The 20,270-nt window shown below is 34.2% G+C and overlaps 1 protein-coding gene and 1 long non-coding RNA gene across 3 annotated transcripts in view; one reads left to right on the forward strand and one right to left on the reverse strand.

The window, feature by feature from the left end:
• LOC111624150 overlaps positions 1–6,870 on the forward strand; it is a 74,900-nt gene extending 68,030 nt beyond the window's left edge. For both annotated transcript variants that reach the window (XM_023366944.1, XM_023366945.1), the window contains one exon: positions 3,264–6,870. In XM_023366944.1, the coding sequence (XP_023222712.1) occupies positions 3,280–6,612 (3,333 nt within the window). In that variant the 5' untranslated portion in view covers positions 3,264–3,279 and the 3' untranslated portion in view covers positions 6,613–6,870. The remainder of the gene's footprint in view (positions 1–3,263) is intronic.
• A 3,571-nt stretch (positions 6,871–10,441) lies between these two features.
• LOC111624151 lies at positions 10,442–14,692 on the reverse strand. Its single transcript, XR_002756526.1, has 3 exons — positions 14,552–14,692; positions 14,132–14,447; positions 10,442–10,935 (listed from the first exon to the last, which is right to left on the reverse strand). It is a non-coding gene; the product is annotated as an uncharacterized LOC111624151 (long non-coding RNA).
• Positions 14,693–20,270: the final 5,578 nt, after the last annotated feature.

Below are 20,270 nucleotides of genomic sequence, written 5' to 3' on the forward strand. Positions count from 1 at the left end.
GATCAGACATATTCTTAAACAAGGTTATGTTTTGTGAAAGCTTTTCAGTAATGATCTTTTTTTTATTAAAATAATTCTAACACTAAATTATATAAACATTAGCATTTATTTGCCACTGAGTTTTTGCCTTTAGACTAGTGATTCTCTCAAATTTATTCAATCTGTAGACCACTTAAACTGATTCAGGGATACACTATGAACTACCTAGGTCTCATCCAATTCCTTGTAAATATCACTTTAGATGTATGTCATAATATTTTGTTCATCCAATAACCTGATATAAAAGATATGCGATGCTTGAAAATATTCTTTCTTCTAGCTAAATGGCATAGAATTGCGATTTGGAACAATGTCTAGGTCAGTCTGTGGAGCATATTTGCAGATCACACTGTGGGAACCACTGCTTTAGACCATGTCTGGAATAGTGAAGCATTTAGTTTAAGAACAAATCGTTTTGCTTTTGTTTCAGTCTTATATGAAAATATTTAAAAAATATCAAAGGTTTATTAATTCCTCGTGCTCTTTAATTGCACTTTGAAGAAAAATTTTTAACAAGTTGCAAGTTAGATTTCTATAAAATGTTTCAGCAGTACATTATACAACATTAATATGTAGCAGAGGTAAATGTGAATTTGTGGCATTCTGTAACAATATGCATATAATGTAACAGTAAATGCTGTTAAAACATGAACAGTCTTTATAATATTTCAATATTAATATTGTAGCATAGCTTATTGATGACAATTGTTTTTAATTATTTGTCTGTTAGGAGAGTTTGAAATTAGTTTTTCATTTTGCACCTAGTGGCATGTACACTGTGTGCCTCTAGTATGGAGTATATACTTGTCAAAAACATTTGCCAGTCACATTTAAACTATTGTAATGGATTATTGTTAGTGTATAACAACAATGAATAGTGGACACAATACTTTTTGGCTCTGTGGAAATAATTATACTTCATTCAGTATACTTGACATATGTTGTTGCAAAGCATTCCAATACAATTAAAATTTATTACTTGTACTTTTTTACTTTACATAATAGCATATATAAATAGCTTTAGGTTTTATTTTATTTTATTTATGAAAAGTGGGGAACTCCTGGTATCACTCATAGGTACGACCAGGAGGGGAAAAGAAATGAAGGAAGAAGGAGAAATGCGAAGGATAGGGGATGAAAGTGGGGGCAGGAAGAGGGAGGAAGAGGTGGGATCCCACAGCGCACGCATTACATTAATAGCTTTAGGTTAAGTACTTATGCATTTACAAGTCTACTGGTGTGCATTTCTGAAATTATTGCATTCATGTAGGGAAACAACTTAGGGGTATGATTGCAAGAGTTGTTGATTTTAGATTTCACTATATTTTTGATGTTTTCTCATCTGATCAGTTTCTATGAATATTATTGCTTTGATTCATAATCAAAGCAATAATATTCATAGAAACTGATTCATAGAATAATATATGTATACATGAATCATATTTTACAAGTTTGTAACTGTTTAAATGTGATATTACTATAAAAGAATTTCTTCAAATATTTTAAAAATTGTTTATTGATGACTGATTTAAATTAAAGCTGCTTTCAAATGAAATCCATTGCTCAAACATAAGGATGAAAATTTCTTTCACTAGAATTGTATAGCTAATATTTGAATATGTATTTTCTAAGTATTATTTAATTACTTCTGTCTAGTTTGTGGATATTTAATAACTTGCACATATAAACGTTCATAAAGAAAAGTATGATCTTATAAAGTTGATTGAATATCTACTCTTTCTTTTATTTGGTCATCTTGTAAATTGAATTTAGTACAATAAATTTTTTTAATACACACATTTAGGTGAATTCACTCTTGATAATATTACACAAAATGTGTGATTAGTTTTTAGTTTCTAATTTGAATTAATTACTTCTGAAAGAATCTTGATTATGCCATTGATGTTGCATTTTTGAACAATTGCATGTTTCTAATTTTGTTTTAAACGTAAATACAATTTATCCGTTTAGTAAACCCCTTACAAAATTGTGTGGTGGGTCTGTTTTCCATTATATATCAAGACTGAATTAACCAAAAATTTTGAAACATTTTTTAATGAAATCTCGCAATAGATGGCGCCACATACAATTTTAAGGTTGTTCGGAAATACTTTCCAGTAATTTACCGGTTGCTACCATATTTGCCGATCTTCGAGAGGGGTAGAGAATGACCTACCAACTACCGATGTTGTCATTGACCTGTACCAACCAACCGAACAAGTCTTTACAATGGTTTTGCACTACCCTACATTCAAAATTTCGTTACATTTCTAAATTCCAGGCGCTCTTCAAGTTTCATAAGCTATTAGTTTAGGAATATTATTGTTGTCTTTCACTAAAGCTTTATAAAATTCGAATTTAAAAGAGATGCCAACTGTCTTCATCTGGATTTCTTTCCGGATAACTGTTTGACAGATGATTACTTATTATAAATCTGAAAAGTTATTCGTTGGAATTCTGCTATATTCCCAATTGATTTCAAAAATCTTGGTTTAAATTCTTCGTAAATACGCTTGAAATTAATTAGCAGAATCATTTTTAATGAAAATTTATCTAAGGAATGCTCACAAATTCTCTATTGCTAGTTAAAAATTATAAGTCTGAATGTTGTAAGGGGAATACAAGATTTTCGCTTCACAATGCTCAAAGATTTAGAAGAGGCACTATTGAAGATCTCTGCACACGATAGAGGACAATATCGTGTGCAGAGATCTTGTGACCACTCTGTAGAAATGTAAAATCTTATTTACATAAGGGAGAACATCTGTAAGGACGATGAATGTAAACTAAACAATTTCCCTTTTTAACAAAATTAACATTTTTACACAGATTTATAAAGTTTTATTTTGAATTTTCATAAAATAACCCATTTTTAAAAGCGAATTAAAAAATGAGAAACAAAGAACGACTTTAGATTCTCTGATACTTGGTTTTCAAAAGTGAATTTAGCCACGGTCATCTAACTTTATGCTCGTTACGTGGTGCAAGTAGTAAAGTCAACGAATTACTTGATTATGTTATTTGCACCATGTGACTAGCAGAAAATTAAATGTTGAAAATTTATATTTAATCGTCATTTTGTGCTGCATGGTTAAAAATTACAAGTGGAATGTTGCACGGAGTGATTTATAAAAAGATTAAATTTATTCAAAATTCTCATTTTACATAGTTTAACTTTTAAATAGGAATTTACGTTTTATTTTTATTATTATTTTTTTAAATAGATAATACACGGCGATAATGTCCATCATAATCAGACTTCAAAATCTGCCATGGTCGGCAAATTCTGTAGACATCAGAAGATATTTCCAAGGATTATCCATCCCCGAAGGCGGTGTCCATATTGTGGGAGGAGAGAAAGGAGATGCTTTTATCGCTTTCAGTACCGACGAAGACGCTAGACAAGCCATGGAGAAAGATGGTGGCAAAATAAAAGAGATTCGCATCAAATTGTTCCTAAGTAGCCGAACGGAAATGCAGAGAGTAATCGAGCAGGCTAGGAGCCAAAACCTCGCTCTTCAAGCTGCAGTGCCTGCTCAGCCTGCCATTCCTGTTCAAAAGCCAGTTGTTAAGGAAACGGAACGTCGTCGACCCACAGACAGGTCCAGAAGTCCAGAGAGAAGAAGAGATAGAGACAAAAGTCCAATAGATAGAGATAGAAGCAGCAGAAGATCTTCCAGAAGGGAGAGAAGTCGCAGCAGAAGCCCGAGAAGAGCACGGGATCGAGAAAGAGAACGCCACAACGATCGTTCCAAACGAGACGAAAGACGACGATCTGAAGAAATTTCAAAATCAGCTAGAGACGAAGATGTTCGAAGCTTGCCCACTGCAGAACAGTTGGGGATGTCACGAGATCGAGATATTGATAAAAGGCAAATACTTCCAAATGGAGACGTGGGCACACCATTACCGGATATGCGAGCCATTTCGGCATATCTACCCAGCGAAGGATCCGGTATGCCCAGTGTTGCTACATTTACGACCACTTCATATCCGGCAAACTACTCTATAAGTTCAAATTATCCTTCGAGTCACATGGATCGTGCTCGATTGGAAAGAGTACCACCTGCATCGAAAGAATTCGATTCTTTAAAACAGTCTGATACTCATTGGAATACAAGTTTCCCTCATGCAGAAACCAAGAAGGATGCATGGGAAGAAAACAGAAGAGGCCTTCTGGGACCACCACCTGGTGCTTACGAACACGAGAAACCCTTCATTGCGGATAAGAGAAATTACCCCAGCGAACCACCCATAAGCAGAGGAAGATACTCGGGAGCAGACATAGCGGATAGCAAATTTCCTCCTTACTCTGGTCAGTCTCATATTGAAGAAAGAGGAAGGCAAGAAAATATAGATTCTCTTCTTCCTAGACCATCTTTGTCTTCTCATCGCGAAGATTTCGACGGTTACAGAGAGCAAAGAGGAAGATTAGAAGAGCCTGCTTCGAGTAGATACGATGACGCAAGAGTACCACCAGATGAAAGATCTCTTCCCGGTGTTAATCGTGACCATCCCCATCATTCGTCACAGTTAATGGATTCTGGTTTCGATCCTTATGCACGCTCTCTCGGTTCCTGCGTGGAGATTAGAGGCATGCCATACAATGTGAATTACAAAGACGTGCGTGAGTTTTTTCGCGGACTATATTTACCATCGGATGGATTGAAGCTCATTAATGACGAGAGCGGGCACAGAACGGGAGTAGGTTTCGTTCGATTCGCTAACGAGCACGATGCGGCCGAAGCTCTGAAGAGATCTGGACAATACATGGGCAATTCTTTTATCGAAGTGATGAAATGTCCAGATGATATCTTCGAAAATGCCGTCGATTCTTATATTCCAGCTACTACGCGTAAACCCGGTACATCCAATGCTCTCATCAATAGACTGCCACCTAAAGAAGAAGATTTGTGCATCCTACTAAAAGGACTGCCCTATCAGTGTAAGGAAGAAGCCATTATCAACTTCTTCGATGGCCTAAGTATTCTGGATGTGTTCATAGAATACGATCGTAGTGGAAGAGCTATTGGTACAGGATTCGTAGAATTTGGTTCGTACGAAGATTTTCAGGCTGCTATGAATATGAACAGGCGTACAATTGGTCACAGATATATCGAGCTATCGGTTGCAAGTAAGGAGATGATGAACGAAGCCCGAAAAAATGCTGGCAACAACATGAGGTCGTCCTTATCATCTGGAGATTCGTCCGCTAAAGAACTTTTGCCATTGAATTCCCCCCCTAATGATGGCTCTTCCCCTAGCTGTGTATTGATGCAGGGTTTACCGTATGATGTCACCGATAGAGATATCGCTGATTTCTTTGCGGAAGTGGGTGTCGTTCCTCGAGCTATTCACATTATGTTGGGACCTAATGGAATGCCCTATGGCGATGCCTTTGCCGAATTCAGTTCAGTACAAGAATTTGAGAGGGCCATCAAGAAAAACGGACAGTTTATGGGTCCGGTTATGGTGACCGTAAAATCTATTCCTTACCCCGATATGATCGAAATCCTCGGTGGTCCGAGAGAGGGACCACTTTTGGACAGACCCACTTCGGAAACTAGGGAGAGATCGGAAATCGACATGGTCTCGAGAAGAATGGGACCTCCGATCCAGGAAAGAAGAATGGGTCCTCCAGACAGGCGAATGGATCATTTGTTGCCCGAAAGACGGATGGAGCATCCTCCTCCGGGAGAAAGAAGAATGGGGCCGTCTCAAGGAGACAGAAGAATGGGAAGAGCTCCTCATCCCTCCTCTCAGTCACAAGACAGAAGGGGAGGACAATCCGATAGAAGAATGGAACATTCCGAAAGAAAAGGGGGTTCCGATAGACGAATGGAGAGGAGAGGTCCTCCTTCGAACAGAAGATCGGACTCCGCTCATTCAGACAAAAATGAAAAATCCGATTCCTCCGAAAATAAAATTTCAGAAAATGCAGCAAGTGAATCAAAATCGGAAGACACCAAACGCAGCTCGGACAAATCGGATCACAAAGATTCCAACCCTCCATCAGAAAAACGGCGCCATTTGATGGATCCTCCTTCGTGGGGACCGGGAGAACGAGATAGAGTACGAATTCCGGGTAGACCACTTTTAGATCCGGACGAACGTTCTTTCATACCACCCCCGGGACCCGAAGTCAGACCTTTGTTGAGAGGACTCATACCGGGCCACAGGCCCAGAATGCACATGGACGGACCCGATCACCGAGGTCCCATGCCTAGATTACCACCACCACGCGGTCCACCCATGCCCAGGGGTCCACCACACATGGGAGAACGCATGAGGCCGCCGTTCGGCATCGTGCACGGACCGGAAGGTTTCGGCAAACCGGGTTGCGTGGTGGCCATCACCAACATGGCCTATCAGGCGGGTGTAGAAGACATTTTAAGTTTCTTCAAGGAGTTTTCTTTAGGCAAAGAGGACGTCATTCGACGTTTTAACGAAAGGGGCCAACCTACGGGAGAAGCCAGAATATCGTTTCACACGCCACAGGATGCACAGAAAGCGGTGCAAGAACTGAATAGGCAACCTCTGGCGGGAAGACCCGTCAATCTCTACTTGGTGTGAACTTTTGTTTAAAGGACGTTTGGCGCGAAATAACACGCAAGCGGACAAAAAGATCATTATCATTGTCACAAGAAGTTATCATTTTATCTGCATTTTTCACAATTTAGAAGTCATCATCCGTTCATACCAAAGTGTCTGCATTTTACCCCATGAGTACTGTCGTTTGTGATGTTCAATTGGTCGACTTATTTGTTTACACAGATGTGTAATTGAAACCAAAAAAAATATAAAAACATGAAATAAATCTTTTTCTGTACAGTTTTCCTCTCCTTTTTTCACCCCGCGTGCATCGCGTAATTTATATTATACAGTAGTTCACGTGTAATTTCTGACTAGCGTGATGCGTATGGCGAATTTCGCTACTCGAGAATCCGCAATAAATTCTTATAAAACTGTTCACCGATTAGTAAACTTCGATTTAACGAATTAATAAGGAAGTGTGTTCGTTACTTGTTAAAGTCTTACGTATTATGCTACTTTAAAGTTCGTTACGTTGTCCAAAGAAAAGTTTCTCCGGTAGGAAACAACTACAATAAACTCTCGGACGTCTTCTATTCCCGAAGTCCGTTAAATAGAATGTGTTTTAAAAACGTATAATAATAACGAAGTTAAAACGTGGAAGATGTGTTAAAATGTTGTTATGATGTGTAGATGTGAATAAAATAATATATTCTCGTACACCAGTCTGAGTATAAATTACTCATTGAGGATGAAGTGACCGTCGATCTCAGTCTGAGCTGTCGCGTTTTTTTGCAGCTCTGCTCGATCGCTACACAGCGTTTCTAAACAAAGCCCTATCGTGTAGCGAACCGTTTCTAGAGATTTGTTGCAAGGGGTGGCTGCAGCAAAGATAAATCAGCTTTTACGGCGACTAAAACCATGGGCGTAGCCTGAGTTTTGTTATGGGGGAGCCTAGTAGAGGCCAACCTGACACAAAATTGAATTATTTCAAATTATTCATTAAAATGAAAATTCCACGATAATCGACACAGGGCACAGAGGGAGCCGTTGGCCTTGTTTTTTTAGTATTCAAGATTTTTAGCTTTAAGTTTTTCGTTCTTTTTTGAAGTCGGCTCAACACCTTTTCGGCTGTGATTTTCTGGGGGGCACCAGGTTCACTGGGGAGGGCCGTGCCCACCCAGACCCCCTCGCTATGCCCATGACTAAAATAAAAATGATAGCTGCTCGTGATGCCATTTTCGCTGCATAAACGCGGCCAGCCGTTGTTCGGAAGATTTAAACATCAAGATGACAGCCACCATAGAAGACCGAAGTTCTTCGTTTTATATACGAAGATGTTAAATTCGCTGTAGGTGTGGATAAAGAGATCGCAGTTCTTAATGTACTTATTTAAACTGTACACCGGTTCAGTCTAAAGTGTCTCTCGAGAGAAACATCGGTATAGAGTGGTATAACGTCTTTCACGAAGCAAGCTTTGTGCCTTCGTTTCTTCCCTCTTCTATTACTTTTAGAATTAATTAACATATCTTCCATACTTGTAAGACTTTTTTACAGTTAAATGATTTGTAGACAAAAAAAAGTTTCCAGCGAATAAACACACTGCATCGGCCATTATTGGAAATACGTGGTAACAATTCGTTTCTTTTCTCTCCGAAATGACGTCATTGTTGTGTCCCATACAGCCATAATTTAATATATTATGGACAGATTTGCAAAGGAGAAATTCGCAGTTATCTTACACTATCGGGATAAAAAAAAATTACTATTTAGCCAGGAATGAATGGTCGGGTTAATATCAAAATATCCTCATAATATAGTTAACAATACGTTGGGAAGCGCCGAATGTAAAGCCTAGGAAATATCAAGATAGACAATGTATGTAACTTTTATCCTCAAAATTTTAATGTATTGTTTTGAGTATATTAGTGTTTGTCGAATAATTGCGTATAGAAGCTCCCCTATTTACGAACAGTTAGGTTCCCGGGGTGTTGTCATAAGCCAAAAAACAACCTGGAAACTACACAATAACTATTCTGAAGTAATCTGGAGAATAATTTAGGCAGTAGCGGGCTTAAGTTTAATATTGATGAGATGAGATCCGATTTGTATCCTGGTGGCAAGTGACTACTTTTTTACATACTTCTAGTAATAATAATTTCTACAGAAAAATTTTAAGCAAGTCTAATTTTTGTACATCGCTTTATTTGGTCACACTCAGTGGCGTGCCGTCATTGGAAGCGATAGATGCGCCGCTTTCCTAAATTTAATGAATGAGAGAGATGCACCAGGTACAGAAAAAGCTCTAGAATTTATTTTCCTTAAATTTACGATTTATGTATCCGTTTGTCATAAAAATTTGTCTTTCCACTTTTTTCCAAAGACTACAAATATTCGAGTAGAAAGTAACCGGTTTCGACTTATTTCTACTTAAGTAGTAGTTAAATAATTAAGCGCTTAGGGAATTGGGGACATAAACCCTGACGAAAGAGCCGGAATATTACTTAAAAGCTTAACCGACCCAATCTATAGCCGAGTACAGTAGGGACTGATTTCTTCGAAATACTGTATTAGATGTCATAAAGACAGAAATTTTTCCAGTTCGACTAGAGTGACCGAAAAGTTGTAAATTTTGGAAATTTCCGTGGACAACACCCGGTCCTAAAACGAATTAGTTAGAAAACAAATGACCATTAAGTTTAACGTATTTAGATTTTTACAGCTATGGTGAGAAACGTTTAAAATTTACAACAGCCCTGTCTCGTCCTTTGAGATATACTAATGATGCGACGAAAGAGGTATTTGACATTGACCGGTATGGGCACCCCGGGGATTTGGCAGCCCGCTTGCATGCACGGACCTCACACCTAGCAGGACCGTCTTTGATTCCACTCGTAGGGAGCTATTTGACTAAGTGGTAAAAGAAGTCTGCGGGTTTTACTGGCTTACTGAACAAAGGATACGAATGGACCCTAGACCAGTGTTTCTCAACCTCTAACGAATCGTCGTCCCCTTCAATAAAACCTTTACGTAGTATCGCCCCCTTCACTTCAAAATTCCATTGCCGAGGGCCAAGGCTAACGCCAAATTCGTATTGCATTCAATAGACTAGTGACTAGTATAATGTTATTTGTTTAATTATTGTACGATGTAACGAATAAAATATCTAATTATTCTTAATATAATGTTTTACTATATCGTCCAGAAAATTGTTTTTCGCCCCCAAAATGTAAATTGTTACTAATCGACCCCTCAACATGGAAAAACGCCCACATGGGGATGATATCGCCCCCGTTGAGAAACACTACCCTAGACCGTCACTGGCACAATTAAATGATTGCCCCTGGAAGTCGGCTTCATACAGAAACAGCTTCCCTATCATCAAATGTCACGGCACGCCACTGGTCACACTAATTGAAATGTCAAAGTCCCCAGCATTCTTCTGTACCTCGTAAGCTGCCTTTTTAGCGCTGAAAAGGGGCTTACGATTGGTTTTTCGTTAATATTGTTGCTATTGATTTCGAATGTTCAACTTTAATTTCTTGCCGGAAGATTTCTTTCGTATGGCATAAAAATAAAACTTATCAATCATCACGCGTATAATATGGTTAAGCACGTGCGGAAACATTTCGGTTCGAACACTACGTCATCGTTCTTTGACGAAACGATGATGTGACGGCAAACCAAGAAAAGTTTCTATTTAATATCAACAGAAGCGGATTAATTACAATGCTAACCAGAGATATCAATCGCAGCTTCGAATCTTGAAAAATTTTTTGGCATTTTTAGGTTTGAGGAAACGATGAGCCGAACTTGCGAAGATTTAAATTAACATTCAAACAATAGTAAAAGTAAATTCGTAGCAGAAGAAATTAAAATGTCGGTGTTAGTACGGAAACTTAATGGAAATGTGGAGAAAGTATATTTAGTCTGAAAACCACGAATCGAAATCAACCGATAGTGAAAGGATTTGTGGTAACATTTTAACAAAAATAAAGAATCGATCCTCTGCTCGTCTTTTTAACGCTTTTCTATACTTAAATTTTTATTTCAAAGGAAATTCCAAACGTGTTTACTCGAGCAACTTTACTAGACTCGTGTTTCTATGTTTCGTTACTGCCAAGAGAAGAGATTGTCGGGTCTGAGGATATGTGGTACTAGGAGTGTACCCATCTGAATAAATTGATGATGACGAAGTCAGTAATCCGTCAGTAAATCTGCATTCATCTTCTACGTTTGATGGTCAGGAATCTTACACGCGTTTTCGATTTAAAATGTACCGACCAAATTAGTATTTAGTTGATAGTGTATGGCTCCTATCTTGACAAGGTGTGACCGTCCGCGGTCTAGTGCCTTCATTAGAGTCTAAAACAAGTATAAATTAATGTTAATTAAAGGCAAAAATACTTTATTTAAAAGTACTTAATTACGTTTACAATGATTCGGCGATGGAAAACAATAGTAAGCACGTAATACGAATTGCTTCCATACTTAAAAGTGATTAAACATTCTCTTAATAAAACATTTTCCCCAAAATGATCTTGAATCGTGTCTAATTTAATAATGAAATGATTAAGAAAAGAAAAATAAAACAACGAAATAATAATTAGCCTATAACCAGAGGAGGAAGCTAAAGTGGCTTAAACCTCCTCCTCGCATCCTCCTCAATTATGATTCCACAATACAATTGTCGTGCACGTGTTGGTAAAAAGTTCTTATTAATTATTTAAAAATTAAGAATATTTACAAGTACCAAAGGGTTTTCTCCCCACTTAGGTTCTTCTGGATTTGAAGGGGGAGAAATTCCTCTGGGTTCTTCTAGATACAAATAGTTTAGATTATAACCGAAACAATTCTTTCGATTTTTAGAAAATTTTTGAGTTTTTATTTCCATTTATAATTAAACCATTTGGATACGGGTATGACACAACACCGAAGAAATATTTCTTTACATATCTCTAAAGGGAATCTAAATTTAAAAAAGAAAATATGAAATCAACTTAATTGGCAATATTATTCTAAAAACACGAAACACGAAACGGTTTTTTATACAATTTTAAGATCTTCTCGGGTATTCGGCGCCATTTTATACGATTCTGCTTTGCTACAAATACGAACAAAGGGTGTAATTTTAAATTATTGAAACTAAGAATATTAAATTCCTTCCAGAATCAATGTCTGGATACTAAAACTTTTATTTTTATGCGCCTAAATGTGTTATATTCAGAGCCCTAGATCTATACACAACACCTATTTAAAGGATTATCCTTGTCTAGTTATACGTATAACGTATAATATTAATTTGTAGTATGTAAAATTAAACTTCATACACTCTTAATTTTAATTACAAACAAACGTTTGTACGTACTGTACAGTACATAAGTAAAAAACAGACTGTCAATTCTTTAACACGCGCATTGGCCAAATCTACTTTATTATACATATAACAAACTTATCATACTAAATAATATGTCAAAAGTCCCGGGAATTCTGGCGTACCCTTATGTTTTATAGCGTTAAAAGGTGCTATAAAACATTAAAATAACGTTAAGAGGGGGTGTAAAATTGATTTTTCGTTAATGTCTCTGTTGCTATTGGTCTTATAGCGACGAAGATGCTATACGAACCGGAAGACATGAAAATTCTCCACAAAAACGATCCTTATCAAATGTTTTATACAAGCGATAGTCTCCGCTCAATCTTAAGTCGAAACTATAAATTACATTTTTGGTAGTGCATTATTTTAAAAATCGTTAATTATAACAACGGTTTAATGAGTCAGAATTTGACTTTTAGTTTAAACGTCTGTTCTTATCTGTATGTTTCCTCTGTAGTCACTGGTTGTAGAAGAAACGTAATTAAAGACACAATCTAAAGTACAGATCTGATGAACAGAGTACAAACGATGATACATACATATTTACACTATTCATTGATAACATTTCGATGCTTCTATTTTCTTCTTCTATATACTAGAAATTCCTCCGGGAACGGCAACCGCAACGGCTACTGGTGTGTTGAATTAGTGCTTTAAACTCTTATTTACAGCTTAAATTAACATTCTATCGCGGAGTAATAGTGACTAAGTATGATAATTGTTAATTTTGGGAATGAACAAACAGAAACTCCAATTAAAATCGGGTCATATCTCCCTAAATACCGTTAATGACCTGTTTTTCTTTCCTAACAGCATTTAGGGAATTAAATACTGTCGCTGTCTACGGAAAATCAGTAGAAATCTTTCATTGGTATATTCTTAAAGCCAATCTCTATCCAATCAGATAATTAAAACATTTTAAAAATTTAGAAACTGAAGAATCGACCATCAGAATAATTGAAAAATTACACTTTGTCTGTATTAAAACGGTCATAATATAAAGTTACTAGCTGTACAACACCTATAGTTGCAATTATCTTAACACAGTACGAGAATTATCGTGTTGCTAATTGCTCGAGGTAATTGTTCTTCCCATGAATTAACATTAATAAGTGCATCGTCTTCGATCACGCACTTATCACTCTCAAACAAAACATAGTGTAATTACATTTAGATACTACACTTACCCTCGTTGTTTTTCTTTGTTGTGCTTATTCATCACTAAAAGTAAAAATTAGCACACTTATTCACCATTACTCTAAGGTAAAATAATAAAGAGGGACTTAAAATACATATAAGTCCGAAATGCATATGTCAAAACAATAAAAGAAGTATTTAACCTGAAAGATGTATTGATAGTCTACCGAACTGAATTGATCGGATTAAAGAGACACATTCATAATCCCATATTCTTACTACAATAATGTATTTACAAAAGATTGGTTTGGGCCCCCGTTGATAGAGCTCCGAGGCAATTACCCTTTTTGCCCATAGGATATTGTTCTACTCGAAAGTGAGTATGGCGATGGAATATATCACTGGCGATTGTCGAAATTGTATGGGACCAGAACTTTTAATTAAACAAGCGAGTCTCTACGAAAATTTACAACTTTATGAAATAATTAAATTTACTTAATACCTTGTGTTTTTTCATCTATCATTTGTGTTTCGCCGTTTGTATTTCGTTAAAGATGAACACTAATATTACTTAAAAGCATATAAAGTGGCTAATATTAATTCTGAAATAATTATTACCATTCAATGACAGTTAATAATCGAACTTTCATTCATTACCAATTCTGCGTAACACGAATGACAAATTGCGCGTGCACACACCATATTTCGAATATTCGAAATTTACGTCACTATTTTATGTCCACTTTCCTCGCATCTATCCCTAATTTTTATCCCTTTACGTCCCTTTTTATTTGTTAATGTTATTGGTAATACGAAGTTATTCTTACTGTGTAAATGCTTCCTCACATAATCTAAACACAGAATAACTAGATTTCCACCCCTGTAATTAGAAAGTAGCACGATCCGCGTAACAATAACGACAACGACGTCATTTTAAACTGTATTTTTGACCCGATTTTCCCCCTTACGGGTTATTTTCACTCTCCTATAAAGTGGTAAATAAAGATAAGAATGTCAGAAACGAAACAAAGAAGAACGAAATTACACCCTTGCCGAGTATAAGTCGGAGCTGATGAGATGTCACATTCCATCATTACATAATGGCAACTTATAAAATACCATCTTCCTCTTATCAAGGGGGATACGTGGTCCGTTGAACACGAATATCTTTCGCAATTGGTTTTCCTGGATGACAAACAGGATGCAGATGGAGAAATAAAAGTTAAAAAATCTATGATTATGATCGACACCGACCTCATATAGATGAAGCCCGAGGCTAAGTAAGTCCTCCAGCTGTTGTTACAGATCCAAAATGGAGATATACACTAACAACCATTGTTTAATACTTTCTTACTTCTTTGCCCTTAAGGAATATATACTTAAAATGTTCAATAAAATAAATTATAGAACAATATTTTGATAATAAATTAATTGTTATAGAAATAAATGTATATAATAAGCAATTACCGTTATAATTTTTTACGTGTGAGTCACTCCCACGTGTCTTTTCTTAGCGTAGTGTTTCTATTGTTAATTTGAACGCTAAATCAGAAAATTAATTAAACCGTTAAAATTAAGAAAATTAAACAGATTTAACGCTTTCGACGCCTCAAAATAATTTAATTTATTAAATAAAATTTTAATAAAACTCGAAAAATTGTTACGTAACAATGAACAGGTTATAAATTTCTTTATCGTCGCTTTATATTGTTACGTAATAATCGATTATATTTATTACAATTAAATGTTTATATGAGAATATAATACAGTATTCTACGTAATAATAGCGTAATTAATTACTTTAACACATCGTTAAAGTAAAGCTGAATACAGGAAAATAATAATAATAAAATTTATGATACATCAACATTTTTATGTGCATTAACGTGAAAAAATTTGTAAACAATAAAAAAGTGATATAAAAATTGTCTTATTGTTTATTATGATTGTAAATCATTTTTATAATAAATAAATATATTTTGAAACAACATTAAAACCGTATAATAAATTTAATTATAATTAATGGAATTTTGACACTTAATTAGAAAACGATCATTTCCATAATTAATTTCTAATTCAGTTTTCTATACTTATTCCCAATTAAAATATAGTTTAACAATTAATTTTTTTTATTACTTGTTATAATTACAATTATAATCATGTTTAATATTTTAATCATCTTTATCTTTAACAAGCATTTTAACTATAGAAATTTACATGTGTTTTACTGCAATGAGCATATTTTAATTGTTGTAATCTACATTTAATTTATTCCAACGAACACGTGTTGATTATTGTAATTTACACATTTTATTTACTGTAACGAACATATTTTAATTGCAATTTACACGTTTAATTTCTAGTAACGAGAGCGTATTTTTAATTGTTGAAATCGAGAGCATATTTTTAATTGTTGAAATCGACAGATTTAATTTACGGCAACGAACACGTTAATTAATTGTTGTAACTCACATATTTAATTTATTGTGATGAGCACGTGTTAATCGTTGAAATGTACACATTTAATTTATTGCCTTTTTTAATTCTTGTAATTTACACATTTGCTTTATCAAATTAATGCATAAATTGCTCTTTTACCCGTTTAAATTTTAATTATTACGAAATATTTTACAATAATTACGACCTAATTAATTAAAAATATTATAAAAATGTAATAATTTTCGTCTATAATTTTTGAGGAGAGAGAAAATAAAGTCCAAAAATTGTAAGATTTATCTATTTTTTTTTTTAATCGATAGGTTGATGAATGAAGAAATTTATAATGGATTTATGAAAAAGAGATAAATTAGTGCAAAAAATAGATGGGAGATGTTATTGTTTTCTTGCCAAGACTTTGTAAATGTTTGCAAACGTTCACCATGGAAAATGTCACATCATAGCGTGCCATGAGAATAACAATGAACTCAAATCGATAGCCGTACATCAAAGGACTATCAGTTACGATGGAGGAGAATTTTAATAAAGAAACAATCATTTTTTTACTAAAAAAGTTTCAACAAACATTATTTAACGTTGCGAAAAAAATCTAGAGAAGCCGTAAACTTGTTACGGGGGTTGTTTTCGTGTATAAAAGTCAAAAATGTCATTAAAATTAAAGTCGAGTCGTATAAAAATAACAATTAATTACTATCAATTTGTTTGAACGAATTTAGAAGCGATAGGTCAGAGAACTCTTGCTAAAATGATTTTAAAATAAAAGAAATCACGATGAATAGCAGAACACTAATTAAAACACTACTTTTCTCTCAATTACGATGCGATGGAGATCAATGAAAGTCATTCTTAAGCTGCATCATCGGGATTTTTAGGGTATTACGAAAGGAAACTAAAGGATGGTAAATGATTTGTTCACTTTTATATAATTTAATAATAGAAAATTAATAAAAATAAGTATAAAAAAACATTAATATTATACTTACTTTGTAATTATGTGTATGTGTGTTTGGGGGTGGCCCAAAAGCGAGTTAATCGAATCACCTGACTTCTTTATATCTCGGTTAACTGATTTCTGAGCCAATCTGTTTCGGAACGTGGATATTATGAAGAAATCAAACATTTTATATATAAAATGAAATAAAATGTTGCCTATTTCCTTCAAAAGTTAGAAATAAACGAATCCGTAACGATGAGTATTTGAGAAATTTTATGGAATTTAATGGAAATAGTTGGGCTAAATGGATTTTTTATATTTTTTAAAAATAAATAATACGTGAAAGAAATTTATATTTAGTTTTGTAAACGGGGAGGCAAATAAACATGCAGGTTTCCATTAAAATTTAATTATAGATGGGAAGGATAAAATAAATTAAAACCATGCAGATTGGAAAATTAAAGCTGATAATTCTATGAATACGTTCTGTGTGTATATTCGTCTGTTTTAAGTTAAATATAGCTAAAAGCTTCACTAAATGTTGTCAATCTCTATGATAGCAGTTGTAATTGGGCTACAATTTGAAAAAAAAAATTATAGACTTATAAATTCCCATTGTCTTTCCTTAAAGAATGGAGTTAGATAGACGAAATACGAGACTAAATAGGGACAGGGCCCCGAACAACTATATAAGAACTTCTGATGCAAACCAGAAGTCACGTTATCGCAATTCAAAACTTTTCTCCGAAAGATAACTTATTAGACAGATGACCAACACGAATTTTATTGTCAAAGAAAAAGGATGATGTGCGGGGACAAGCCACTGCTAATTTAAGGTGGAAAGCTTATGTTTTAAATTAAATAAATTAAAAATATGATTAAAAATTACAGCCGGCATTGTGACCGTGTCACAATAAATAATTGCTCGTTGTCGAAATAACTATTGGCTGTTCTATTTCTTTTAGCGGTGTTAAGTGTAGCTTCGGGCATAGAAGACGTTTCTAAACTCTACGGTGTCGCCACAGTTTGAGATAACACGTTTCTAATCCTCTCTGTGCAACAATAAGTGCGGAAGTCACGTAACCGTCGAGCCCTGTAGCTTCATCGATCTCAAACAGTCCTTAGAGTCGTTGCAATCCTGTGACTACCGGAAGATTTAAACTTCAAGATGGCAGCCATCGTAGAAGAGACCGAATTTCTTCGTTTTATATATTATGAAGATGTTAAATTCACTTTAGGTGTGGATAAACAGATCGCAGTTCTTAATGTACTGTACTTATTTCAATTGTATACCGGTTCAGTCTAAAACGGGGGTGTCCAACCTTTTTGTTTCTCTGGGCCGCATTAAAAGAAGTCAAGGAGTTTTGGGCCACAAGCAATGTTCCCTCTAATTCTTTTTGTAGCTGAGCGGAACATGTACTTCTCTGTGCAAAAAATAATTTTGCTGAGCAGATTCTGAGCAAAAAAATTTTGTGAGGATATATATATAGGCTTTCTAGGCTTCATATATAATCTTATTTTTTCCTATAAAAATTAAAATAATTAATTATAAAGTAGAGATTAAAATTCATTTTAAAACATCTTCCATACAAAATATTATCTTTTGTCAATGATTTAATGTATTTAATCGAAAAATACGTAGCAATAATCATATTGAAGACAGAGTGAGAAATCAGTAAACAACATATCACTTATGGTAGCTGCTATTTCGTTGTGAATGTGTCTCTTTAATCCCATCAATTCAGTTCGGTAGACTATCAATACAGCTTTCAAGTTAGATACTTCTTTTATTGTTTTGACATATGCATTTCGGACTTATATGTATTTTAAGTCCCTCTTCAGATCAAAACTACAAATTATTTAAAAATAAATACAATTAGTAAGATGACAAATTCTTCGCATGTAGATCATATTTACTGACATAAAACTATTGTATTTAAAAATTGTTACACATATACGTTACCTAAGGTTCTGTCTTGTAAAACCACGGTGTATAACGGGTAACGTTGGAAAGAGTTTAAAATACAGCCATTTAAAAACACTTCAAATACATTTTCACATTAATACGGTAAACCTAATATATCAATACATTTATACATTACACATACAATACATTAACAGAAACATTTATACATTACACATACAATACATTAACAGAAACATTTATACATTACACATACAATACATTAACAGAAACATTTATACATTACACATACAATACATTAACAGAAACATTTATACATTACACATACAATACATTAACAGAAACATTTATACATTACACATACAATACANTCATTCACACATCTCCAAGTACATGAAAATATTTCATTTCCACTCAAAACTAAAATATGAATAAAGGTTTATGGCTTTGTGAAACTTCTTTTCTGAGTTTATGCCGTTGAAATAAATAAATAATAAAAAATTAAAACATTTGTCGGTTTTGTTTACACCTTTATTGGGCCGCATTGGAACTTGCATTGGGCCGCATGCGGCTCGCACACCCCTGCAGTAGAGCTTATTGATCAAAATTTTTATATTTAAATATTATTTATCTGAATTTTTTCTGATTAAACAAAAGTTAACAAACAACTCTGACCAAGGCATCAAGTGCTTGTATAGGTCCTAGGGATAGTGTATTTCCTTTTGCTCTTAGAAAGCCCTATAATCTTTTGTTTTTTGACCAAATGAAATATGTAGAAGTTATTTTTATTAATAAAAAGTTGTCTTAAAGAATTTATTTTCTCTTAGTAAAAATACTATTAATTCTTTAGGAATCGCTACAGTTTGCTAAGTTTTCTCTGGACCCAGGAAAATTCTCCAGCTTCCCTCCTCACTATCCTTTACAATAATAATAATACATTTTCAGTTAATTGCTTTATATATTTAACATTTTAAAAGATTAAAGACTGTTTTGCTCGAAAAATTTGTGATTCTGGTTCTTCATTGTTTAACTTCAAGCAATATTTACAAAAAGTAGATATTAATTAATGTTTTTAAAGTTATTGAATCCAGAAAGTCTAAAAATCCCAAAAATAATTGAATAATTCTATTCAAAACAGTATAGACAAAAAATAAAGTATATATAATGTTATTTATAAAAATATGAACTTCACTTAATATTCTTTGAAATCAAAGACTATTAAAAAAATATTGTTTTCTGTTTAGCTGTCAGTTTTATTGTATATGTATGTATGTATACAGCAAGTTCTCACTTATCATCATCAATAGGTTCTTTGAAACTGCAACATTAAGCAATAACAATGAAAACAATTTTACTAAAGGCTAAATAATATAAACAAGATATAATTCAGCTATGATTCAAAGTGGATCATGTTTGCAACTTCCAGTCAATAATAGCACTAGGATTTTTATTCTGGGAGGACAGAATATTGTTTTAGTATATCAGGTAAACATTTTATCATCAAACAAACTAATTTTTAAAATTAAGCTATTAATTTTCAGTAAGATGTATAAGCAGAAAGAAGTTGTGAGAATGTGTAATTAATTAGCAAACAATCAATTTACATTTAAAATACTACCCAACAATGGTTATAGATAGATTGAATAAATTATTTCAGGGGGCTTTGTGAAACTTCTTTTCTGAGTTTATGCCGTTGAAATAAATAAATAATAAAAAATTAAAACATTTGTCGGTTTTGTTTACACGTTTATTGGGCCGCATTTAAAATTTGCCTCGGGCCACACTGTAATTTACCTTGGACCTCATGCGGCTCGCCGGTTTTAGACCAGGCACTGGACACCCCTGGTCTAAAGTGTCTCTCGAGAGAAACA

The sequence above is a fragment of the Centruroides sculpturatus genome, unplaced genomic scaffold, assembly GCF_000671375.1.
Source record: "Centruroides sculpturatus isolate CEXI.00-Female unplaced genomic scaffold, Cexi_2.0 scaffold380, whole genome shotgun sequence".
In the NCBI taxonomy this organism is placed as follows: Eukaryota; Metazoa; Arthropoda; class Arachnida; order Scorpiones; family Buthidae; genus Centruroides; species Centruroides sculpturatus.